The sequence below is a fragment of the Staurois parvus genome, unplaced genomic scaffold, assembly GCF_062004578.1.
Source record: "Staurois parvus isolate SC_StPar_1 unplaced genomic scaffold, SC_StPar_1.0 ptg000162l, whole genome shotgun sequence".
In the NCBI taxonomy this organism is placed as follows: domain Eukaryota; kingdom Metazoa; phylum Chordata; class Amphibia; order Anura; family Ranidae; genus Staurois; species Staurois parvus.
The window spans coordinates 6,315,168-6,342,215 of NW_028317958.1; the positions used below are offsets into that span (position 1 = coordinate 6,315,168).

General features: G+C 40.9%; 1 protein-coding gene across 1 annotated transcript in view; it reads right to left on the reverse strand.

Annotated features, from left to right (window-relative positions):
* TAFA4 (TAFA chemokine like family member 4) overlaps positions 1-27,048 on the reverse strand; it is a 349,783-nt gene that overhangs the window by 172,179 nt on the left and 150,556 nt on the right. Inside the window, exons 2-3 of the mRNA XM_089676019.1 lie at positions 13,651-13,787; positions 11,134-11,249 (exon numbers count right to left, since the gene is read on the reverse strand). Of these exons, the coding sequence (XP_089532145.1) occupies positions 11,134-11,249; positions 13,651-13,730 (196 nt within the window). The 5' untranslated portion in view covers positions 13,731-13,787. The remainder of the gene's footprint in view (positions 1-11,133; positions 11,250-13,650; positions 13,788-27,048) is intronic.

Genomic DNA, 27,048 nt, shown 5'->3' on the forward strand with positions numbered 1-27,048 from the left:
GTCATGAGCAAGCAACACAGAGATTTCAGGGGTCAGGTGTGCATAACACAGAGAATGCATAGGTCCAGTGTATAACACAAGAGTGCAGGGGTCAGGAGTAAGTATCACACAGACTGTAGAGGTCAGAAGAAACAAATGCAAAGAGTCTAGAGGTCAGGAGCAAGCAACACAGAGATTTCAGGGGTCAGGTGTGCATAACACAGAGAATGCATAGGTACGGAGTCTATAACACAGGAGTGCAGGGGTCAGGAGTAAGTATCACACAGACTGCACGGGTCAGGAGTGCATAACATAGAGAATGTGTAGGTCAGGAGTGTATAACACAAGAGTTTAGGGGTCAGGAGTGCATAACACAGAGCATGCATAGGTCAGGAGTGTATAACACAAGAGTTCAGGAGTCAGGAGTGCATAACACAGAGAATGCATAGGTCAGGAGTGTATAACACAGAGAATGCATAGGTCAGGAGTGTATAACATTTTAGGGGTCAGGAGTAAGTATCACACAGAGTGCAGAGGTCAGTAGCAAGCAATGTACAGAGTGCAGAGGTCATGAGTAACACAAAGAGTACAGTGGTTAGGCAGGGGTAAGTAACACACAGAGTGCAGAGATCAAGAGTAAGTTACACACAAGTGCATTCTGTAATTTTTGTACCCAGAACTGGGACTCATTAAAGAAAACAATGCAGCTTAAGAAAATGGAAGTCATTCATGAAAAAAGCGGCATATATTACAGAGATACTGACCATAACAATGACTGGCTATAGCGAACTAACATTTTACAAAAAGGCAGTAGCCATTGTAACTGTTTTTGTCCCTGCACAGAGAACACACATGAATCATGCAATGTTCTAATAGCACTCCAGGCATGCTAAAATGACATACAATGCTGCTATCTAAGTAACCACCTTTGTATGTCTTAAGTGCACTTTAGGGTACCTTAAATCCTCCATCAGCTGGACAAATCAGGGCCAATATAATAAAGCTGCATGTATGATCGCCTCTTCTAACAAACACACCATGGTGATGTGTCCTGTTGGTAAAGTAAGGGCATCTCTCATTACACCACCCAGGGGGCAGAGGCCTGGCTGTGGATGTTACTTCTGCTATTCCTAATGCTTTGTTCCTGCCATTGTAACACTGGGTGTTTATACCTGGTGTATGAGACTTTTCTGTGCTGGTGGAAGGCACACACCGCCCAGCCCCACTGCCTTCAGCCTGTAACTGTAATACTCTATGAAAGGCTGGCAAATGCTGCTGCTGGACGGAGTAGGATGGTGCACCTAGTGGAAAAAATGTGTATGACACAATCACTGTCTGCATTTGTGGGTGGATGCGGGGGTTGTTTCAAAAACAAACATTTTTTTTTGTCATTTTTATTTTTTTAAAGTAACTTAAAATTTTCAGGTGGGATTCTGCTAGCTATGATCCCAGAAATACTCAGAACTGAGTGCTTCCAGGTTCATTGATCACAGAGCAGATCAGGGAACTTCCTGATACTTAGCACCACTTAGTGGCTAAGTTCAATATTTGCAATTTTAAATCAATGAAAAACATTCAAACAACACAGGAAATCGCCTAATATTGTTTGTTTTTTGCCACTTACACACAGAATAAATGTTCATGCACTTTCACAGGGGAATTTTCACATACATCCCATACTGGGTGTTGCAGTGTATGCATAAACGGCACCAGCAGCCCATTGTGGGTTGGCCTCTGCGTAGTGCAATCGCTATGCTGACACTTGCACTGTACAATGTTTGAACAGCCCTACAAGAGGGCACAACCAGGATGGTGTACTGACTTTTATCTGCTGCAAATAAGCAACAAAGATAGGTTCCCTCCCTGTCCCAGCCTGTGATTGGACAGTGAGGGAGCATCAGCAGGCAGATGTAGTCATCTCTCTGCTCTTTCCTCCTGTCAGTATGTCCTTTTTCTGCACACAAGCATGCAGCACACTTTACCAGCCCCAAGTGCAGCAGTACCCCCATCTGAGTGCTGCTGAATAACCATTTAAGAACTGCCCACCCGCAATGTACTGCGGACGGGTGGCCTTGCAAGCAAAGTGCTGTACCACCGATCCTGATCCCCCTGCCGACACCCATTGTGATTGTACACAGTGGTAGTCTGTTAAAAAGTCCCAGCTAATGATCCATTGGCTGGGACCTACTGATGGGCTGTGTCCAATCACAGCCCAGAGCCCTGTGCTGACAATCAACACAGAGCTCTGTACAGAAGATCCAACACAACAAACACTTTACTCCTGCGCTAGGAAAGGACTCAGTAGACCCAATAGGAATGTTCTGGAATTTTCTGGAATATGCACTTCTTGCTGCCCTCAACAGACCGGTGTGGTCCAAATACACTGGATACAAATGAAGAAACAGAAAAAGGGCGCACTGACCTAGTGCATTATCGTTTAAAATAATTTATTGAAAAAACAAAACAGGTATCATACTCACAATGGACATAATAACACAGGCATGTCAAACTGAACAAGATGTATGATCCAAACAACATCTGAGTCCATACGATGGAACCCTGGATGACCAACTGGCTAACGCGTTTCGAGGACACAACCTCTTCCTCTGGCTCTGGTATGATACCTATTTTGTTTCTTCAATAAATTATTTTAAACAATAATGCACTAGGTCGGTGCGCCCTTTTTCTGTTTCTCCATTTGTATCCTCTGTACAGAAGAAACAATCTCTGTGCAAAGCAGGAATAAGAAACAAAGAGATCCACTAGTAAAAGCAGCACACGCTACACATTGTTAGGCACACATTTGACCCCTTGATCGCCCTAGATGTTAACCCCTTGCCATCCAGTCTCTGGTGATGTTAGCGACAGTGTCAGATTGCCCGCCACACTATCACAGTCCCATTATAAGTTGCTGATCACCTCCATTACTAGTATAAAAAAACTCCTATCTATCTATCTATATATATATATATATTGTGGCAGTGCGGTGTCCTGCCACGGTCAAACTCAAGTTGAAAACCCTGGATTCTCAACCAGGCAGGTTGAGGGGCTCCAGAGAGTTAATTTATTGCAGAGGAAACTGGCTTTTCAGTTTCCTCACTTGTTCATTAAGTTTGTTTTGGGATCTGGAGCCTGGAGATTTCAAAGAGATCTGGGAGGGATGAAATCTCCAGTCCGGGGTCCATGTTTTGAGAACCCCCAGCACACTGATGGCACAGGTGTGTGCGGGCCTTTTTATAGAGGCCTAGCCATGGTTCTGGGCTCCACCCCGGCAGCTAGGAGTCAGCAGGGCTCCACCCCGGCAGCTAGGAGTCAGCAGGGCTCCACCCCGGCAAACGGAGTCAGGAGGGCTCCACAACGGCAGGCAGGAGGTCTCTGCCTTGGAGTCAGGTGGAAGCCAGACTAGCTGTGTGCTAGTGCCATACTTTGGGAAGAGTCTGCAGGAGGCAGACTTAAAACTGCGTACAAGCCAGGAGGCTGAATCTTATTTGAATTTGTGTGATGGTGGATACCCCTGCGTGGGAAATCTTTATGTTATTGAACTGTCATTTAAATAAAAGTGGGCAAACAGGCCCTTAAAAAATAAGCGAGTTGCCGTGTGTGTTGAAGAAGAAGCTCTACCACTTGAAGCGAGTTCCCACATATGGTGGAGGATGCGGGCAGAACTAGAGATCCCAGCAATGAAGTAAGTTCATGTGTTGAACTGTGTTTGGTGCATGACTCTGCACTATCAGTGTGTGCAGGTGAGGAGATCCTGCAAGAGAAAAGGAACTTGCCTTAAAGAGACAGTGCTCCATTGTGTACCAGGACTGTGCAAAAGTGTTGTGGAGTGACTGCAAAGATGGGGCGGTCAAAACTCAAAAAAGAAGCAATCTTTTCTGAAATGAGAGACAGAGCCCTGTGGCTGGAGGGGTTGTTACCACCAGAACAAGCCCCATACATGGCTGCACAGAGTTTGCCACAGTGGGAAGTGCATGCTGTTGTCCCTGGCAATGCTGGTGAAAGGAAACCAGTTTTCTGTGTGCAGAGTACTAAGCCTGAAAGAGGATGCAGTGTTGGAAGTTCGGCCAAGATACTGCCGCAAGAGCGCTGTTTGCGGTGCAGTGAATGGGGGCACACTGTCTCCAAGTGCCCTTTATCCCAGCTTCCAGTGCAAAGTGACACAGCCAGACAAAGGTCTGGGTATGCAATTGGGAAGCCTGCTTGGAGTTCCAGGAAGGAGCAGCAGGTTGCCCAAAAGTTCCAGAAGAATGTGGTTGCCCATAGCAACACAAGTGACTTCAGGCCTGCGTACCCTGTGAGAGAAGTGTCGTCCACAGAGGATTGTGGCAACGCAGAGATGAAAGTTCAGCACATCTGGAGGAACCCACAAAGTTCAGCTGGGAGAGTGCCATCTCCCATAGCAACAGGACAAAGCCTGCCAACCAGGAGAAGGGGCTACAAGGGAGATGTGGTTCCCTATCCCAAGAAGGTTATCTGTGGAACCATACCCTGCCTGGAATGTGGTCAGTTTGGGCATGGTATCTTTACCTGCCCCAGATTATGGAATACCACTGTTGAGGGGGCTACTGGGCAAAAGTCTTCATCTGCAAGCCCAGATTCGTGTTTAAAAATGTTGGCAGCCACCTCTAGCAACAGTGAGGAAGTACCTGTTGTGCCTGCAGGGGGTGCCAAGGAGTCAGAAGTGCCTGCCACAGTATCATCCTATAGCTGCATGGATGAACTGGCTGGCCAAAGAGAGGAGATGACAGAAAGGATCCAGATCCTACGCACTCAAGTGAAGGTGAAGCCTGTTACAGTGGTGGGTAAGACTGGTACTTTTGAGAAAAATGTGAGAGATATTAATGCAATGATTGAGACTGACTTTGAGACTCTCTGCTATAAATTTGGGATACTCCCAGTTGGGAAACCCACTGCTGGTGATTGTGAGAAAGACTTGCCTCTGTATAATGCTTTTAGTGGGGAGGCAACGGTTAAAAATGTCAATGTGAAGAGTACTGATATTGGGGTTGCACCAATGTCATCTAAAGGAGTTAATGGTGTGGTGTACCAAACTGATATCCATAGAGAAGCCGTGGAAGAGCTCATTGACACTGAGCCTCAGAGTATTTGGGTGAATCCCACACCTGGTTACGCTCTGGGAGAGCCCCAGGTTATTGTGTTGGGTACCTCGAGCCAAGAAGAAGCCTCTTTAAGAAGCACCACCTCTGAGGCATCAGTAAATGAGTGTCTCCATGTCTCCAGGAAGGTCTTATGTGTGGAATCAGGCTGTCTTTTTATAACCGACCTGCTGAAGGAAATGTTAGCCTTCTGGAGTGTACAGCCGGTGTATACCTTGCGGTCTCTTCCGTGTTCGGGGGAGCTGGTACAGTGGAGTCCCGCTAATTGGAGCTGGGTATTACAGGCTATACAAGACAAAGATGGTCAATATAGGAATTCTGTGATACCATCCTTGTTGGTAATGGTGAAAATTGTCTTTCAGTGCATCGCTGGGTTGCTTCATAGCAGTAATCTGTATGAGAGGCACACCAGAGTACTGTTCCACAGGACAGAGGTTTGGGCAGAAGTGCCGGAAGACACATGTATATGTGATGTGGTTGGGGTCATCAACCCTAATGTAGCATTATGTAAGAATGGTTTGGTATCAGGACAGTTGCTGGCAGAGTCTTTTGTGACAGCGAAGTCAGTGGGTAGTGAAGTTTCCATGGGAGACACCCACTCTGCTGTGTGTGATTCCTCTCCAGAAACTGCCCTGCCAATTACTAGTGAAATGAGCTCTGACAAGACTATTTTTGATAATGATAAAAAGGGAAATGTGTTGATGAATTTGGATTGTCTGATTACTGTGGGTGATAACAAAAAGAATAGTAGACCAGGTGGTCAGGTTGACATGGTAGCTGGTCGTCCTGAAAGAGGTAATGAGTGCTTAACAGGCACAAGAGAGGTTAAGAGTCTGGAAATAGGCCCCCTACAGGTTCAGGAAGGTCACTCTGGAAAAGTTTTCCAAAGGTCCAGTAAACGCCCAAGTTGTAAGAATGAAAGGTCTAAGGGAACTGGCCCAAAGCTTAACAAGGGGATGTTAAAAGTGTTTGATTCCCAAATAAAAGAGCCCACCTCTATTACTAAAGGGTCTAAAAATATAACCCCATCAAAATTAAATAAAGCAAAAAGGGATGGTCTAAAGGAAGTTGAGGGAGCACGTTGTAATATTACAGGTACCAGGCACTTAAAGCTTAGGCGTCAACCCCAGGTTACAAAGGGTACTGAGATTTGTAAACCCCCTAGTGGTAAAAGGACTAGCATAGTCTTAAGAAAATTAGAAAGACCGCGCTTTTGGAAGCGCACTCGTAAAAAGGCATGGGGAAGTAGTAGAGCCCAAGTTAGGGGAGACAGGGGAAGTCACCTCTTGGGGCAGGGAGTAGTGTCTCCCTTTGATGAAAACGAAGTCAGCCAGGATTGGACCTTTACAGGTGATAGTCGGCACAGAAGGGCTAAAGCAAGGGTTTTAGGTTTGTGTGTTCCGCCCCCTACGGGGTCAAAACAAAGGGGGGGGATATGTGGCAGTGCGGTGTCCTGCCACGGTCAAACTCAAGTTGAAAACCCTGGATTCTCAACCAGGCAGGTTGAGGGGCTCCAGAGAGTTAATTTATTGCAGAGGAAACTGGCTTTTCAGTTTCCTCACTTGTTCATTAAGTTTGTTTTGGGATCTGGAGCCTGGAGATTTCAAAGAGATCTGGGAGGGATGAAATCTCCAGTCCGGGGTCCATGTTTTGAGAACCCCCAGCACACTGATGGCACAGGTGTGTGCGGGCCTTTTTATAGAGGCCTAGCCATGGTTCTGGGCTCCACCCCGGCAGCTAGGAGTCAGCAGGGCTCCACCCCGGCAGCTAGGAGTCAGCAGGGCTCCACCCCGGCAAACGGAGTCAGGAGGGCTCCACAACGGCAGGCAGGAGGTCTCTGCCTTGGAGTCAGGTGGAAGCCAGACTAGCTGTGTGCTAGTGCCATACTTTGGGAAGAGTCTGCAGGAGGCAGACTTAAAACTGCGTACAAGCCAGGAGGCTGAATCTTATTTGAATTTGTGTGATGGTGGATACCCCTGCGTGGGAAATCTTTATGTTATTGAACTGTCATTTAAATAAAAGTGGGCAAACAGGCCCTTAAAAAATAAGCGAGTTGCCGTGTGTGTTGAAGAAGAAGCTCTACCACTTGAAGCGAGTTCCCACAATATATATATATATATATATATATACATATATATATACTGTATATATATATGTCCCATAGTTTGCAGATGCTATAACTTTCACGCAAATCAATCAATAGACATTTTTTGGGATTTTATTTTTACCAAAGACGTAGAGGAATACATTTTGGCCAAAATTTATGAAGAAGTTAGATTTTTTAAACATTTTTTTAATTGTATATGTTTTATAGTAGAAAGTTAAAAATATTGTGTTTATTATATCGCAAAAAAAAAAAAAACCCAGTGGTTATCAGCTACCACCAAAAGAAAGCTCTATTTATGTGAAAAAAAATTATATAAATTTTATTTGGGCACAGAGTTGCATGACTGCGCAAATACCAGTTAAAGTAGCACAGTGCTAAATAGTAAAAAATAGCCTGGTCATGAAGTTGGTAAAACCTTCTGGAGCTGAAATGGTTATGGAAATACAGGATCTCATGTCAAATTCAGGGGTTTACACTTGTTGCTTTTAAAAAGAAATGTCATCATTTTTAATAAACATACAACTTTATACATTCGTGTTTTTTGCCTTCTTGGAGTTTAGCTTTAATATGTAAAGCACAAACATTATTTGGTAATAAAAAGTAAAATGCAAGTTTTTTCCAAAATAAATTTTAAAAATACTTTGTATTATTCTATTGTGCTTTGGAAAAACTTGTGAAGAAAACTGTCTAAATGCAATACCGCCTTCACTTCCCCTACTACACATGCATTATGCTAAGTCATTCCCCATCTGGGAGCAGAGCCGACTACAGTATGTAGCAGAGATCATTACACTGTAAGAAATTATACTAAATAATTCAGCTCCAGGCTCCATTTTACAGCCATGATAGAGTTCCTGCCTCAAAATAAAACTAAACAAACAGGTAACGGCTGATACAGAAAATGCGCAGAAGAACAATGACCGTTTTTACATCTTTTTGGTTGGATGAAAAAAAAAAACAGAACAAAATGAAGAATATTCAAATAAGCTGGCAAATAAGGAAGAACCAATTGCAAAAAAAAAAAAAAAAAAAGCAATAATAGGGAACGTACACAATTTTCTTAATGTATTAATTTTAAAAGTAAAAAAAATATAATTTATGAAAATAAATATAAAGAAAAAAACAGAACAAAGTAAAGTAAAAAAAAATGTTATGACATGAAATTATGATGATATTATGTATGTCTTTTTTGTTTAGTACATATTTACTAGATTACTAATTATGTTTTATATTTTGTGTATTATTTGTATTATTCTGTGTGAATGTATTTAGTAACATTTTTTTTTATTGCATTTACAATCTTTGTATTTACATTTGCTGTTTTGACAATATTGAGATTACAGGGAGAGACAGAGATCACAAGGTCTATGTAGCAGCTTTGTAGTTTTTTAACAATGTTGTAAACTTTGTATTGTTATATTTTATGTATTATTCTATGAGAGTGTGTTTAGTAACATGCATATTTTTTTCTGTATTTACATTTTTGTTGCATTTATATTCTCTTGTATTCACATTTGCTGTTAAGGCAATGTTAATATTATGAGACAGAGATCACATGATCTATATGTAGTTTTTTTGCATTCCCTATATCAGGTCTCCCACAGTGCACACAGGGAAATGCAATTATTTTTGTAAATATAAACTGCTAAATACCTTTTCTCATAAGCAGTATATAACAGCCTTGTGACCTCTATCAGAGTCCAGCTGAGCACTGGTTAAAGCTTGTAGGAGGAGTTTTCATTCGGCTCTGACTGTCCTTGGAGGCTGCAAAACCCCTGATCCTCTGTCTGGACAGTGCTGTCCGGACATGTGCTGATCATGTGCACCCTCCCAAAGAAAAAAGAAATCTCTGGCAATACACCCTAAACTGAGCATGTGCAGAGTGACTCCTAGAGCTCTGTACTATCTGCAGATAGATTGGGGACATTAGAAGAACGGTAAGATTAGAGAAGACAGGATCAAACAGCCTTTTTACACAATGCAGAGGATTAACCCCTTAGGTGCCATATATAACAAGCATGCTTTACTGTATATACAGACTGATTTTACTGATGTGGGTTTAGTAACACTTTAATAATGTTGCGATCTTTGTATTGGTAAACCTCCTGCAAAGTGTATTCTTATAAAACTGGTCTATGGTTGTATTTTGCTCTATGGCTTTTAAGAATGACTCTTCCTAGGAGCAACTCTATGCATACAAATCCATGATGGTCCATTTTACAAAAAGGATATTTTAGCAGGAGTGTATATTTTGAGTTCTTGATTGACATACTAAATCCCATCTATAAAAATGTGATATTTAGTCTTTTGCAGTCAGCAAGTGATAAGTGTAAGCCTGGTACTCCAGGGATTCAGGTACCCGGCTTAATGCTGTGCTGAAAATACAGACATGAAAATTAGGATCTGAGTTTATCCATAGCTCAGTGGCTCAGAGAATGGACACACTCCCCTCAGTCTGAGTTTATCCATAGCTCGATGGCTCAGAGATTGGACACACTCCTCTCAGTCTGAGTTTATCCATAGCTCTATGGCTCAGGGAATGGACACACTCCCCTCAGTCTGAGTTTATCCATAGCCCAATGACCAAGAGAATGGACACACTCCCCTCAGTCTGAGTTTATCCATAGCTCAATGGCTCAGAGAATGGACACACTCCCCTCAGTCTGAGTTTATCCATAGCTCTATGGCTCAGGGAATGGACACACTCCCCTCAGTCTGAGTTTATCCATAGCCCAATGACCAAGAGAATGGACACACTCCCCTCAGTCTGAGTTTATCCATAGCTCAATGGCTCAGAGAATGGACACACTCCCCTCAGTCTGAGTTTATCCATAGCTCGATGGCTCAGAGAATGGACTCACTCCCCTCAGTCTGAGTTTATCCATAGCTCTATGGCTCAGAGAATGGACACACTCCCCTCAGTCTGAGTTTATCCATAGCTCTATGGCTCAGAGAATGGACACACTCCCCTCAGTCTGAGTTTATCCATAGCTCTATGGCTCAGAGAATGGACACACTCCCCTCAGTCTGAGTTTATCCATAGCTCAATGGCTAAGAGAAAGAACACACTCCCCGCAGTCTGAGTTTATCCATAGCTCTTTGGCTAAGGCAATGGACACACTTCCCCCAATCTGAGTTTATCCATAGCTCAATGGCTCAGAGAATGGATACACTCCCCTCAGTCTGAGTTTATCCATAGCCGAATGGCTGAGAGAAAGAACACACTCCACGCAGTCTAAGTTATCCATAGCTCAATGGCTGAGAAAATGGACACACTCCCCTCAGTCTGAGTTTATACTTAGCTCAATGGCTCAGAGAATGGACACACTCCCCTCCATCTGAGTTTATACATAGCTCGATGCCTCAGAGAATGGACACACTCCCCTCAGCCTGAGTTTATACTTTGCTCAATGGCTCAGAGAATGGACACACTCCCCTCAGTCTGTGTTTATCCATAGCTCAATGGCTCAGAGAATGGACACACTCCCCTCAGCCTGAGTTTATACTTAGCTCAATGGCTCAGAGAATGGACACACTCCCACCAATCTGAGTTTATACCTAGCTCAGTGGCTCAGAGGATGGTGTCCCCTGGGTCCTCAGTCTGCAGGAACAGTCAAAGAGTGCAAAGCTAGTGCTGGTGTCTCTCACTTTAAATCCCAGCATGCATTCCACACACTGAAGAATGGAAACACCCTGTAAAAATGTATTTCTAAAAATTGTAATAAGAAATTCATACAAATAAAAAAAACTTAACAACATTTCAGCTTATACCCTTAAAAATGACCAAAAACCACAAGCGCTTTCCTTTAAATATACAGTACAATATCAGGTGATGTTATTGTAAGACACTGTCGGCAAGCTTGTGGCTAACTTCTGGACAGGTTAATAATTGGTGTCAGCATCAGACAATGAGTTTAACTATCTTACCTGTTTGCCCTCGGGAATGGAGGCTTGAGGCAGATAAGAGCTTACAGCACACCATTAGAATGTAGGCCAAAATGAGCCAGTGAGACAGAAGCATCGAATTGGCATAGAACCTCATCCTGAAAGGGGGACATAAAACAAAGAATTTACTGTACAGCCAATCAATATAAAAGACAGTGTTCTATATGGAAGGTAACAAGGCATGTGAAGGAGGTAAAGATAGCTTGGCAAAGCAAGATACATGGAAAGTGTTGTGTCAGCAGAAGGTTAGTAGAGGGACAGCAGTCAGCTTGGTCTACAACAGAAAAAACTGTACGAGGACGTACCCTGATGCACAACAAAAAGGCCTATTTTTTGTAGCTGTTACTTTGTAGAGTTGCAAAAATGAAATGAAAAATAAACAAAGCATATCCTTTTATAGTGTGTATGTGCCTCACTCCAAAGCACCTAGTGTGATTTCTGGCTTTTCTCTCCTCCCTTAGCTATCTGCGTGAGTCTCTTCTGATCAGATATTAATAAATGCCACAAAATGCTCTCTCAAAAAAGATTTTAAAAAATTAATTTGAGAAGTGTATTGCAAATATATTTTGAAATATATTGAATACGGCCAAAATTGTAGTATTTCAAATATATGTCAATATATTTGGGAAGAATATTTTTTAAATATATTTAAAATATATTTTTCTTCCATATTGGCTATTCCTTTATATTCTATTATAATCTAGTCTGTTTTACTCTATTCTATTCTGTTTTATTTTATTCTATTCTACTCTATAAAGCAGCCTAAGTAAGAATCATCATCTTATTTCACTTGTATACCTTACTGTATTTATTGCAACATGTTTCCATACTGATTTTGAATTAATTTTTTAATTCAAATTCCTGTTTTCAAATTCGAAGTCATTTCAAATTCAAATTTATTTTCAAATTCAGATAATTTGTTTCATTATTATTTATTTTGGATTCGTCAAATTTCACTACTATTGTAATGCAGAAATTTAGATACAACCAAACATCTGAACGATAAATTTCATCCAAATTTTGATTTTTAATTAAATGAATAGCACACATCTAGTTTGAATCCACTGTTGCCTGACTCACTACCTCTGCTATAAGTTTATTCCAAGCATCAACTACCCTTCTGATTGGAAAGTTCAGAATTAATCTAGAAAGTATTGTTTGGTGTGACAATTCAATTTGGTGCTTACAAATGGCTTTTTTTCCAGTCCCAGTGGGCAAATGGAGTAACACGGGAGGGAAAAGGTGAAAATGTCCTTCGGGGATGTAATTCAAATCTACGTAAATGCACTCAATCAACATTAACTATTAATAATATTTATGCTGCTGCTGCTGCTTATCGCTTATGATGCCACACATTTCAGTTCCCTGGTCACCTCCTCCCATGCCCGCCTCCAGGACTTCACCCATCCTCTGGAACTCCCTACCCCAATCCATCAGACTATCACCTACTCTCCTCTCCTTTAGGCGCACCCTGAAAACCCACCTCTTCAGGGAAGCCTACCCCGCCCTCTGCTAATTGCCGATCTCCTCCACTCTTCCTACCACTCCATCCCCCACAGCTATTCCTCTCGTACCACTATACCCTCCCTCCTAGATTGTAAGCTACAAGGAGAAGGGCCCTCGAACCCCTCGTGTATCGCATTGTATTGTTATTGTACTGTCTCATGTATTGTCTCCCATTGTAATGTACAGCGCTGAGCGAACTGTTGGCGCTATATGAATACTGTATAATAATAATAATAACATTCCAGCAGTCTTCATGGGAATTTTTGCTTTCATCTGGTGGAGTGGAGGAGGGGCTCTCCCAGCTAAGCACACCCTCCTGTCTGCATGCCTGAGCTAAAGGCAGAAGGATTCCATGAAGTGAATGCTACATGACACATCTGCCTTTACTCAAGATGGCCACAATTAGAAATGTTGGAGGGGTGTTTTTCAAAGTGATTTCTCAACAAAATAAAGCATGGAGACATGGATGGATGGATGGGTGAGTTTGTGCTGATTATTGAAAGTCAAATAAATAGTATTATAAGTTTGTGGTGCTCGGTTATATTTCGCTTTAAGTGATTGTCTTGCAAGGGCAAAACGAAAGGGTCACTTTACTGTAATGGATGGCCTCATTGGTCAGTTAGAGGATAGGCAAGGACCAAAGCCAAACTCGAACTTAGCTAGAAGGGTCAAATATGCATATTGTTAGCTGTCTTTATCTCTGCTTCTGATTATCTATAAAGGATTTGCCTTTGTTTATTCATCATGTCCTCTTTGCATTGCTTAGGCTTGTGACACATTCTTTAGTCTTAAATCTGACTGACAACAACGTCTTCCAGGAGGTTCTATAACAGCTACAGATGTATATTCTTTGGCAATGCATGACATTATCCTGCAGTGAATACAAACAACAATCTTCCAGCCGCAATAGACGCAACCCCTATTCCAGTCTGTCACTCCAGAGAATCCGTCTCCTTCACCACCTCTGTATCTACAATTCCACAAACTTCTTACCTTAGGGGTTTTGCAAGAATTTTATTCCAGTCAAACACAATTATTTTTGTATCTGCTTCAAAGTTGCTCCAAATTCCCATTTGCAGTTACAGGTAACTAGCTCTGCATCTCATAAAATGTCTTCCCCCAGAAGAGACCTACAAAACAAAACAGAACAGACGGCAATTAGAGGTTTAAACTGTAATGTTTGCACAGCTTTCCTTCCCAATATCATTGTTTAGAATCAGTATCGGGAGTTTTTGTTTTTAAAAGAAGTTCATCATTGGAAATGTTCCTGCCTATTCTGTACTGGTTGTGGCCTAATGGGTGAGTGCTCTTTATTTTCTCCTTTTTATTGAATATACTCTTCTCCCTCATAATGCTTCTTCTTTTTGTGCCCATGTTTATGACTAAGAGAATGCATATTGAAAATTCAGTTGTTCCCCTTTCATCAGTTGGCCCAAATGTGTCTGCAAAGGCTTGAGGTGACTGATAAACATATGAGCATTTCCCAATTCAGCCATTTATGACCAGATTGGTAGTCTATATTTGTTGACAAGCGTAGGCAATTCAAACTGAGCATTAGAAAAAAAAAATACCTAAACATCACATGTCAACACAACTTGGTAATCCTGATTATATACTGTAGGCAGCTAAAATTATGGACAAATCTTGACTTTAGAAGGACAAGTCAAACTAGGTCCTGCCCCTTACCACCTGTCAAGCCTACCTACTATTCCCATAGTGTGTTGGCTGGTCTCACTGACCAATAGTCCAAAGAGGGATGGGGTGCTGGACCCAGATCCTTAACCTGTATAACTAAATCATTGGTCAGGCCTTGGATTTGGCACATCTCCACAAAACTAGGGACCTTCCAAGGTATAAAGGGTCACCAAAATTTAGAATTTTACATATAGATGATCCAAGAAAGTGCTCCAAATGATCATCTCCTAAATCCAAAGTCATTCACTACAATCACAGGTAACAACAGGAAGCCAAAAAGGCGGCCAATGGCCAAAAGTCCCCTTCACCTTAAAACAATGTAACAAAAAGTATCTATTGCTCTCGAAATATAGCTCCAGGGAATGATCTCAAGGAGGAACAATTACTGGCCAAATAATTGGTGTCAAATGTGATTGTAATAAAAGACTTTGGACTGTAGAGACGATCGTTTGGTGGTTTTTCTTGGCTCTTCTTTTACTGACCACTAGGGAAGCTCAGCAAGAATATACAGGTTTGTGACTTCAACAGGAAGAGTTGAGATGTGCTCAAAGATTACAAAGGAGACTTCTGATTATGCATAAAAAGCTCAGTTCAAAATGTCTTTGTGGCACTTTGAGTCACTTTACTGTCATTAATGCGCATGGCATAGTGCAGCATCATCGTAGTTCCAAAAAAATCTCAGTGAATGTAGGAAGATTTGAAACTGTTAACGATAAGGCAAGTTTTTCAGCTTTTTTTTAGCATTTTTGCATTAGCATTTAGCTGCGTTTTTCAGCGTTTGCGTTTTTTAGACAAAAAAATAAATATAATTTTTGCTCAAAACACACCCAAAAATGCCGGCTTGCTGCATTTTACCATGTTTTACCGAGTTTTTCCATGTTTAGCAGCATTCGAGCATCTTTACAGCTAAAATACTCCTCTAGAGACTCACTAGTTTTGTTTTTTTTCCAGCCAAAAAAATGGTCCTGCCAATAAACGCTGATTAAATCCTATCTGTGCATGGACACATAGGATAACATGCTGGGGAGTTTACTGGCTGTAAAAAAAACACCAAAAGCCAAAACAGCCTCTGTAAAACCATCCAGTGTGCATAAGGACTAAGCAATGTCCACCTAACATCTGAATCCAATGCAGTTAAAATAATACCTAATATATGGAGGTGTAAGATATGCTGAAATTGTAGAGCACATCATGCCTCTTTCTTCATTTTTAGAGGTGCAAAGGTAAACTTAAAAGAAATCCATTGTTTATTTTAATCTTATATACATTTAATACAAAATGATATAAATAAGCATTCAAATAAACATGAAGTAAGTAGAAATACCCCAAATCAGAACACAGACAACAATAAAGAGTTATTTGGTTCTAAATCTTCTCCAAGACATCTAAAGCTAAAAAAAAAGATTTGGGTTAGAGTTGAATTTAAATGAAGGTCTACACAACCCAATCATTCCTTCATATTGCTCATTCAAAAACAATTTTATTAAAGAGCTTTTTTTCCTGTCTATGTCCCTTTGGGGCCTGAGATGTAACTGGAAGTGGGAGAAAATCTCTACGAAGTGATTAGTCTGTTACCAGAACAGGTGTCTCTATTGGAAGATTAACCAAAAATTTGGATTTGGTTGACTGTGACCATCAGGACAAATAAAGAGAGAGAATTTAAAATACGGACAGAAGGTTCTTATCTTTCCCTACTTTATCCGATACAAAAAAAAATGTTCTACATACAATTTTTTCTAATTTTAAGGTCAACCAATGACTCATCCAAACCCAGGAAACACAGGGATTCTTCTTTACAACATCCCTGGTCGGATGTGGTTATAATAATTCACACTCATTGTGACCTTGTGATCTGGAGGCCCTTCACAATTAGAATGTTGTATAAGGGCTTGTTAAGTGCTTTTAAGGGCTTCGCTGTCATGATGGCTGCTTATGAAAGAGAGAATGTAAATTAACTAGATCATTGATCATACCACGCATTTAATAATCCCTAATTAATATGGAGATAGCAGAGGTACTTGAATATGATGAAACATAAACCATCTGTGTATTTGAATGACCTATTTAATGCTATTACTCTGAATGGAATTGTACAGACCTAAGGTCTGCAAGAGGAACTTTACTTATACCTATACCCCACTTACAAATACCCATTGTATTTTGTATATTTCTATGTGTGTGTATATATATATATATATATATATATACATACACACACACACACACACAGGCATACCTCGATTTACGAATTTAATGCGTTCTGCCGGATTTTTTGTATTGCAAAAAATTCATAAACCAAAATGCGGCTTCCAAGAGGAATGCAGTGAAAACCAATTAATCCATTCCGGAGGTCAGAAAAAAGTAAAAAAAAAGTCTTTTATCTGTTCAAAACTCATTATGAAGTGCACTTTAAAGGCATAAATACTGTACAGGGACATGATTAAAAAAAAAATTTGTAAATGCATTGAAAACCAATTAATCCATTCTGGAGGTCAGAAAAAAGTAAAAAAAAAATCTTTTATCCGTTCAAAACTCTTTATAAAGTGCACTTTAAAGGTATAAATGCCATACAGGGACATGATTAAAAAAAATTCGTAAATGCATTGAAAACCAATTAATCCATTCTGGACGTCAGAAAAAAGTAAAAAAAAAATCTTTTATCTGTTCAAAACTCTTTATAAAGTGCACTTTAAAGGTATAAATGCTAAACAGGGACATGATTAAAAAAAAATTTATAAATGCATTGAAAACCAATTAACATGTTACAAAGGTCAGAAAAAAATCAAAAACAATCTTATCTGTTCAAAACTCTTTATAAAGTGCACTTTAAAGGTATAAATACTATACAGGGACATGATTAAAAATGTATTCGTAAATGCATTGAAAACCAATTAATCCATTCATATTGCGAAAAAAATTCGTAAACCGAGCCATTATTTTCAATGGATTTTCATTCGTAAACCGAAAATTCCATTAGCGGTTGTAAACCAAGGTACACCTGTATACAGCCTGGTGATGCTAACTCATTATTCCTTAAAGGAACACTTACAGATGAGACTATGATTAATCCTTTTCCCCCTAGTGCCCAGTACTGGAACTGCTACATCACTTCCTGTTAGCAGAATGGATCCAGTTCTTCTGACAGTAGAGTATCTTGGGACATGTAGTCCTATAGCCAATGTGTACTGTATTCCTGAGTGCTGATTGAACTACAAATACAAGAGAGCTTGCAAATGAGAAGGATGCTGGGAGAGAAAATATATTCTACACGAAGCAACTGGCTTTTACTCTTGGGTGCTGGATTCAGAGCTGAACACAGGGAGACTGCCGTTGTCTTCTGGAGACAGATTGTTGGCCTACTGCTGTGGGACTCTCCACATTAGTTCAGCACAAGGGTGATGATGATCACCACAGCGGGATCGTCACTATCCGAACTTTACACAGACATCTCTGCTCACTGTACTGACAGGTCCTCAGGCAGCAACTACGCACATGCCTGCAAACAGCCAAGGGTCTGTGCAAGAACTCTTGCTCCTAGAAGGCTATGTTATCTGTGGGATTAATGAGCAATGCACGCAGACATCTTTACACCTCAGTATCAGGAGATCTTTGCTTTCAGCAGTATCACAGCCTGTCTGTTTAACTTCATTGAATTACCATTATTCACTACTGTTTATGGGCTCTACCATTGCTAGCAGAGGACAAGACCATATCAGAAACTTTAAACATCACAGGACTCAAGTTGCAACCTCTAGTTAAAGGGACCACTTCTCTTTTAAGGCCATTAGTATTCAAATGAGGGTACTTTTATCTATTGATGCTGGAGTATGCATTTACATAATTCTCTACATTCCCCATTGCAGTGATGGTGGCCTAGAGGGAGCTGATAAGTCAACAAGCCTTTTCTTCCCCCTCGTACTGCTAGTGTTGCAGTTTAATAGTTGAAGCTTACTATTCATGACCGTATAATTTGTTAAATGTTGCTAACTAATTATTTTACCAGTGTTCTATGTTTATGTGTTAACTGGAGGTTGTATGTAGGAAACCCATTATTCCTGTGGTCTGCACTTCTGAACAAGATTAATATGGAGGTGTTACTAAAGAATTTTGTTGAAATTGAAATATATCTGAACCCAGAGTGTCAGAGGTGTCAGGAGGCTTGCAAGGTAAGGGCAACCACTGTGGACAACCATTATCAAGCACTGAATATATATATATATATATATATATATATATACAGTCATGGCCGAAATTGTTGGCACCCTTGATATTTCTCCAGGAAATCATGTATTTCTCACGAAACGTATTGCATTAACACATGTTTTGCTATACACATGTTTATTCCCTTTGTGTGTATTGGGACAAAACAAAAAAAGGGAGGAAAGAAAGCAAATTCGACATAATGTCACACAAACCTCCAAAAATGGGCTGGACAAAAGTATTGGCACCCTTTCACAACTGCGGATAAATAAGAATGTTACAAGCATGTGATGCTCCTGTAAACTCACCTGGGGCAAGTAACAGGTGTGGGCAATATAGAAATCACACCTGAAAGCAGATAAAAAGGAGAGACGTTCACTTAACCTTTGCATTGTGTGTCTGTCTGTGCCACACTAAGCATGGACAACAGAAAGAGGAGACGAGAACTGTCTGAGGACCTGAAAACCAAAATTGTGGCAAAATATCAACAATCTCAAGGTTACAAGTCCATCTCCAGAGAACTAGATTTGCCTTTGTCCACAGTGCGCAACATTATCAAGAAGTTTGCAACCCATGGCACTGTAGCTAATCTCCCTGGTCGTGGACGGATGAGGAAAATTGATGAAAGATTGCAACGCAGAATAGTCCGGATGGTGGATAAGCAGCCCCAAACATGTTCCAAAGACATTCAAGCTGTCCTGCAGGCTCAGGGAGCATCAGTGTCAGCGCGAACTATCCGTCGACATTTAAATGAAATGAAACGCTATGGCAGGAGACCCAGGAGGACCCCACTGCTGACACAGAGACATAAAAAAGCAAGACTACAGTTTGCCAAAATGTACTTGAGTAAGCCAAAAGCCTTCTGGGAAAACGTCTTGTGGACAGATGAGACCAAGATAGAGCTTTTCGGTAAAGCACATCATTCTACTGTTTACCGAAAACGGAATGAGGCCTACAAAGAACAAAACACAGTACCTACGGTAAAATATGGTGGAGGTTCAATGATGTTTTGGGGTTGTTTTGCTGCCTCTGGCACTGGGTGCCTTGACTGTGTGCAAGGCATCATGAAATCTGAGGATTACCAAAGGATTTTGGGTCGCACTGTAGGGCCCAGTGTCAGAAAGCTGGGTTTGCGTCCAAGATCCTGGGTCTTCCAGCAGGACAATGACCCCAAACATACGTCAAAAAGCACTCAGAAATGGATGGCAAAGAAGCGCTGGAGAGTTCTGAAGTGGCCAGCAATGAGCCCAGATCTAAATCCCATTGAACACCTGTGGAGAGATCTTAAAATTGCTGTTGGGAAAAGGTGTCCTTCCAATAAGAGAGACCTGGAGCTGTTTGCAAAGGAAGAGTGGTCCAAAATTCCGGGTGAGAGGTGTCAGAAGCTTATTGATGGTTATAGGAAGCGACTGATTTCAGTTATGTTTTCCAAAGGGTGTGCAACCAAATATTAAGTTAAGGGTGCCAATACTTTTGTCCAGCCCATTTTTGGGGTTTTGTGTGACATTATGTCATATTTGCTTTTCTGCCTCTGTTTTATATTTGTTCCAATACATACAAAGGGAATAAACATGTGTATAGCAAAACATGTGTTAATGCAATACCTTTTTTGTGTGAAATACTTGATTTTCAGGAAAAATATCAAGGGTGCCAACAATTTCGGCCATGACTGTGTATATATATATATATATGTATATATATATATATATATTTGTTTTATTTTTTATTATTATTATTTATTAATTTATTTGTAAGTTTAAAACTCTTCCTTGTAGTCCTCCAGAAACCCTCCTGCTCTGTTTTGTTCATTGCAAACTATGATAGTTGAGTTGATGGAAAGTCCCACTTTGGGTCACCCCCTCCCCCCACAATCGACAATCCCTCTTTGTGGCCCCCACTAGCAAATTTTTTGTTGAGATACACCTATAGCTCTACAATTAGCAAAGCATACACTTCTAGCTGATGCAGAGCTCTAGTTTAGCAGTGAGTGTATGGGATCTGTGCAGAGAGACCACTGCTTCCACACAGAGAGCAAAGCCTCTTTCACACTGGCAGCCAAAGAACAATAAAAATAGGCAGTTGAGCTGGGGTTTTATTGTTCCCCCAACCTAAAGTCTACCATACAGCCTGAGGGGTCTGTTCACACATTGTGGCCATGATGCTTTTCACAACAAATTGAACACATCATGTTGAGCACTTCCTGTCAAACTTCCTCCTGCAAGTCAAGATGTGGTCACACCACAACTGCAAGCCAAACAAACCAACCCAATAAAAAATGTGGTTTGAAAACAAAAACTGGCATTCAGGAGGTGTCAGACTCATCTCCTAAAGACCAGACAGCAGGTGCTTAAAGTGTTACTAAACCCACAACAGTAAAATCAGTCTGTATATGCAGTAAAGCATGCTTGTTATACTCAGTGTGGAATCTAAGGGGTTAATCCTCTGCATTGTGTAAAAATGCAGTCTGATCCTGTCTTCTCTGATCCTCCCCTTCTTCTAGTGTCCCACTCTTATCTCTTGATAAGACATATCATGTGGAGACATTCTGCACATGCTCAGTTTAGTGTGTATTGGTAGAGAGGTTATTTTTCTTGGGAGAGTGCATGGGATCAGCACAGGGCCAATTAGCATTGTCCACACAGAGGGTTAGAGGTTCTGCATCCTGCTAGAGCAGAAAGAAATTTCCTCTTACAAGCTTTAACTAGTGCTCGGCTGGACACTGATAGATGTCACAAGACTGCTCTAACTGCTGATGAGAAAAGGTATTTAGCAGTTTATTTTTACTAAAATAATTGCACTTCTATGTTTTATGTACTGTGGGAGACCAGATATAGTGAATGCAGGGTCTTGGGTTTGGTGACACTTTAACCACACTTTGAAAAGCGATCCACCATGGAACTTTTGTTAGAGATTGAACAAGTATGAAAAGGTTCCTTCTCTGCAGTATGCTGGCAGGGTACAAGAAATTGAACAGTAAGACTCTGCACACCTTTTTTATGCACCTAGAATGTATTTGCCTTTTTTAAAACTGAATGTTCATTTGGGCTTTAGCTAACCTTTTCAGAAAGAGACCAAAGAGGCAGCCCCCTATATTTCTTTGACAGGCTTACTTTAATAACCACCCCCCGTACAAATACCCATGTCTGGGCAAGCAAAACTTGTGTCTAGTCCCTTCCCATTCTGAATCCGTAGAAAATCTACACTGACCCACGAAGATATTTGTAAAGATGAATTATAATGTGTCCATAAATAGGTTTTATTTGCAGACGCACACAAGACCTTTGCTGGCTCTACAAAAAAAAACAAGTTAATGGCCATTTAGTACCAAATCTCTAAAGGACCAATTACTGTCACTGGAGCCTTTAGAGTTAATTAGGACGCATTTTAATTGGCCTTATGCTTTCATATTCTTCTGTAATAGTCAAAACAGTGATAATTAGACTGAGCCTGGCATTATGTACGGATAATATTTGTTTACTATTGTAAAAAGTGAAATAATTGCCATCCACATTTAAGTATAGATAAAACTTTTAAGGTTACTCCATTAGCTGGGCATATTCTAGGCTAAATATTCATAAATTCAGGCTATGGTATAATTACTAGCCTTAAAGGAAAACTCCCAAGCAAGATAAAGCTGCCAGTAAATGTCCATTAAAGAACACCTGACATTAATTGGTAGAACACTACCATTGCTCTTTGTCATATGAAAAAAAATCTGTCATAAACCTGAGCAATTCAGGCTGAATATATGATATAAAAATTGCAATAGTAAAAAAAAACATGAAAAAAAGGTTAGCAAACCCAGTAATATAGCTTACTGAATTTACATGCAAATCATGGCTTTTCCTGTAAATGTCAAGCCTGGTGTCACCCTTGGAGAATGGGATGCCACACTCCAAGGAAACAGCCCAGGTGTAGAGAAGAGTGAAAGTGGCTTCAGCCTGACTCCTCCCAGGCCATGCCCCCAGGCGTGTTTCACCCTGCCCACAGGGTTCATAGTAAACTTATGACTAGGCTCTGTGGGCGGGGTGAAACGCTTCAGTGGCTTGTCCTGGGAGGAGTCAGGCTGAAGCCGCTTTCGGCCGCTACACTTGGGCTGTTTCTTTGAAGTGTGGTGTCCTGTCCTCCTTCTTTTCTTGTGTATATACAGAGCTAGAATGGGCTCCTTCAACGCCGGCTCCCAGCAGCAATATGAGTCTCCAGAGTATTGCAGGATGACTGCTTGAAGTGAAGCCAAAAGTTTATTATGGGTTTTGGTCACACTGGTCCCACCCTTCTTGCTTACTGAGTAAAGATGAACAATTCAATTTGGGAAATTTAGATGCTGCAGGGAGTATGGACACCTTTCTCCCAAAGCTGTGGATCATAAGGAAATGCTTTGATTCCCCATCCTGGAGAACACAATATGCTTACCAGGGGTGGACTGACCATTTGGAAACTCAGGTACTGCCCGAGGGCCCGGGGTCAGTAGGGGGCCCCATGAGATGCCCCTGGTACCCTTTTCCTAGGCTTTTTTGAGTTTTGGAAAGGACACAGGGGCCCCATGATCCCCTATTGCCCGGGAGCCCCATGAGTTGTCAGTCCACCCCTGATGCTTACTGAGCTGGTAAAATGGTCTAATGGACCTCTCTACAATAAACTTTACAGCTGAATATTTGCAGCTCTCGCCTGCCAAAACTCCACCCAGTAGGATATAATGTGAACTTTTGCTTTGCCCATTCGAGGTAGTGCAATACCTTGCTTTGATTTCCCCTGTCCCGTAGAACATTATCAATCATTGTCCCTTTTTTACCATTTCACCTTGGTCAGGGTTTGAATAGAAAAACCTGTCAATTACGGTTATTGGGGGACTCATTCCCTTTCCACCCACGAGACAGCATTGGTGCTTGGTGATTGGCCCAGAATTGTTACATGGGGGCAAAGAGAGAATCCTACACCCCATGCATGCTTCAAGTCACAAACCTTGCGCATTACCTCAGTAAGCAATTAGTAGATTTATTGATATAGGAAATATATATATATATATATATATATATATATATATATATATAGCCTCTGATGAAGAAGGGACCCCCTTTCTAAACGCGTCAGTTTTATCCTGAGAGTCTCCCCTCCTGATGGGATTTGCACGTGTCTCCCAATCCAGGGACTCGTTTTTGGGATTTTATATGTCTTTTATACTGCTACTCTTGTGAGTATATTTCCTATATCAATAAATCTACTAATTGCTTACTTAGGTAATGTGCAAGGTTGGTGGGCTCTGTTTTTTTGTTCTTTACTACAGTTTGTATTGAGCTTCCCCAGCTTCGTGTCAGAGGCGCACAACCTTTGATCGGTCCTGGAGGACCTTCATATATAATACTTTATATTGGTTTATTGGCCCTCTACTGATCTGGCTCCCCTAGCGCAGGAGGTGTTGTATCTGTTTAATTCTTCACTTTTAGGAGCTGCACAGGGAAAGCACAGGTTTAGTATATAGCCCCATATACACTGGGCATTTCACTGTTGTGCATAAAGCTCCAGTGTTTAGGTGCAAGCGATGGGCACAGGGGCACTATCCCGCTGCTGACAGCCTGTCAAAATCTATGAGAGGCTGACAGCTTCTGCAGCTGAAGAGAGCTTGATGGTGCAGTTATCGGTACTTAAGATTAAGGTACTAAGTGCCCTGGGTCAAATGCCTGGAAAGCAGACTTAAACTGACTCGGATGTAAGCAGATGTAATCAGGTGTACATATGTTTACATCCACCCACCTATAGACATACATTGTGAATGGACAGGGCCGTGAATGCAAATGAGGACTTCACGGCCAAAATCCCTATCTTCAGAAGTCAATGGAGTCCATTTCTCTCACTTCTGAAATAAGCCTCATCCATGAAGCCATAGCCCACCAACCAACCACCACACTGTCACTATCCATTGAGATTGCCATATTGACCAGAAATGTGGTCTTCAGTGGACAGCGACCCCATAGGGTTAAGGCTTAGCTCAGAATCTGAAGAAGTCAAGAGTAACATGAGGGTTTCAGGTCAATAAAGACAATAACACGTAAACTGCATTGTCTATCCATAGGCAGGACTTTTAGTTTTAAAACTCTAAGCATCCCAGCACTTTCTCTTTACATACATACGGTAATTCTAAACAAGTATGAAAACTACAAGTATTTTGTGTGCTAAGACCTTGATCCCTACCCCCACCCTCTTTACTGACAAAATGAATGTCAGGCAAAATACAGGTCAATCTACACAGGATTAAATAGACTTTCATGCCTACAGTGACAAAGGGAAATTCATGGACCCATTAATGGATGTTTAATGCTAATTAGTTGTAATGTCCCATTTCCAAGCTTTGTGATCCCTTGTTCATAGGAGATTACTGACCAGCTGGTATTGTAAAGAGTAAATGACAAAGTCACACAGTGCTTTAACCCTAACTGAAAGATCAATACAGTAGCCCTGGTTACCAGAAAGGTTGCACTGATCTATTACTTGAAAAACACATACACTGACATCAACAAGTTTTGGCCCTTTTCCCTTTAGCCATGTTTAGTTTTATTATTAGATTTATTATTGAGGAATCTTTTTACAATGTGTGAAATCCCCTATAACACTATTTTTCAAATAGAAAATGGCAAATAATACTGGATGGTAATATTTAAACAACCAGCATTGGTTTAGAATTCAAGGTAAACCCAGCAAGTCTACAAAACATACTTTCCTTATTGTCTTTTCTTCCACTATCCTTGGGGAGCTACAGTAAATTGGGATTGTTCAGAGTTTCATAAGTACAAAGTTTTTTTTCTTTTCTGATCAAGTCTTCTGTAGGCAATAAAGGTTTCTGCATATTAAATGTTAATAGTTTTAAGATTTCTCCTTCATGTACTTTGGAGTTGTGTGGTTACTTGCACCAGCCATAACTCTGGGGTGAAATGGGGTTGGCCTTTGCAGAAAGAGTTGGAACTTTATTTTGACAAATCTTCACAGATACCATGTACAGTAAGCAGCACATCGGCACTGAAGAGGTGCAAGATACAAAAAAAGAACTTGATGGCCAATTCATTCAACTCTGTGTCCAAAGACACTCCCAGTTTTGCAGCCCTCTTCAGATTAGGGCAATCTTTGGATCTAAACAGCAAGAAGGGCACACCAGCATTCACTCAAATACCATTTATTGATAAAATGTGTATAGAAACACTCACAAAGGCCATTTGACAACTAGCCCATATTGTATCCTAGAACAGGGGTCTCCAAACTTTTCATTCAAAGGGCCGGTTTGCTGTACCTCAGACTTTAGGGGGGCCAGATTAAACATGGCCTCAGGGTTGGTGGTCAGTAAAAGGAAGAGTATTGCCCCATCATTGGTATTAGTGGAAGGAATAATAACCTATCATTGGTATCAGTGGAATAAATAGTGCATCATTGTTGGTATCAGTGGAAGGAATAGTGCCTCATATCATTCGAAGGAATAGTGCCCCATCATTGGTATCAGTGGAAGAAATAGAGCACCATTGTTGGTGTCAGTGGGAGAAATAGTGCCTCATATCATTGGAAGGAATAATGCCCCATCATTGGTATCAGTAGAAGAAATAGTGCACCATTGTTGGTGTCAGTGGGAGGAATAGTACCTTGTATCATTCAGAGGAATAGTGCCCCAAGGGCCAGTTAAAGGCTGGCAAAGGGCCGCATCCAACCCCCTGGCCAGAGTCTGGCGACCTTTGTTTCCTAGAACACAGAATCTCATCAAGTCCAAAGCCTGGATGTCAAATGTAGACCACTTTGGCAAAAATGCAATGCAAATGCATTTGCATAAAATATATATATATATATATATATATATATATATATATATATGTCCCCGGGTTATGAACAAGATAGGTTCTGTAGGTTTTATCTTAAGAATTTGTATGTAAGTTTGAACAGGTATATTTTTTAAGTGTGACTCCAGCCAAAAAATTAGTTTTAAGTTTTGGATAGCATAGGGAAGGGTTAACTGGTCATGCAGTGATGTGCGATTGCTGACAGGTCCACCAGACAGTAAGTGGCAAAATGTGGTGAACAGCAAGATGGCTGCCCGGCAATTTCTGGGACCAGTGTGATGTCACGCTGCCTCCATTCTTAAGTATGAGTCGTATGTAAGTTGGACGTTTTTAACTATATATATATATATATATATATATACATTTTTTTTCTGCCTAAGGATTCAGGCCATTTCTGCCAGGGTCATCATTAGGGTTAGGCTTAGTGTTATCATTTATTGACACAGAAAATGGTCCTCGATAGTTTAAAGGGACCTCAGGGGCACCCTTAAAACCCAACAAAAATAATTTTCATTTTCCCTTCCACATTGGCCTCAATGCATTTCAGCAAAAAGTCAAACTTTCAGTAAAATGTCCCTACTAATTAAAGTGGTTCTAAAAGTTAAATTTTTTGTCTTCAAAAAATAAGCACATAATACTTACCTGCTCTGTGCAATGCTTTTGCACAGAACAGCCCTGATCC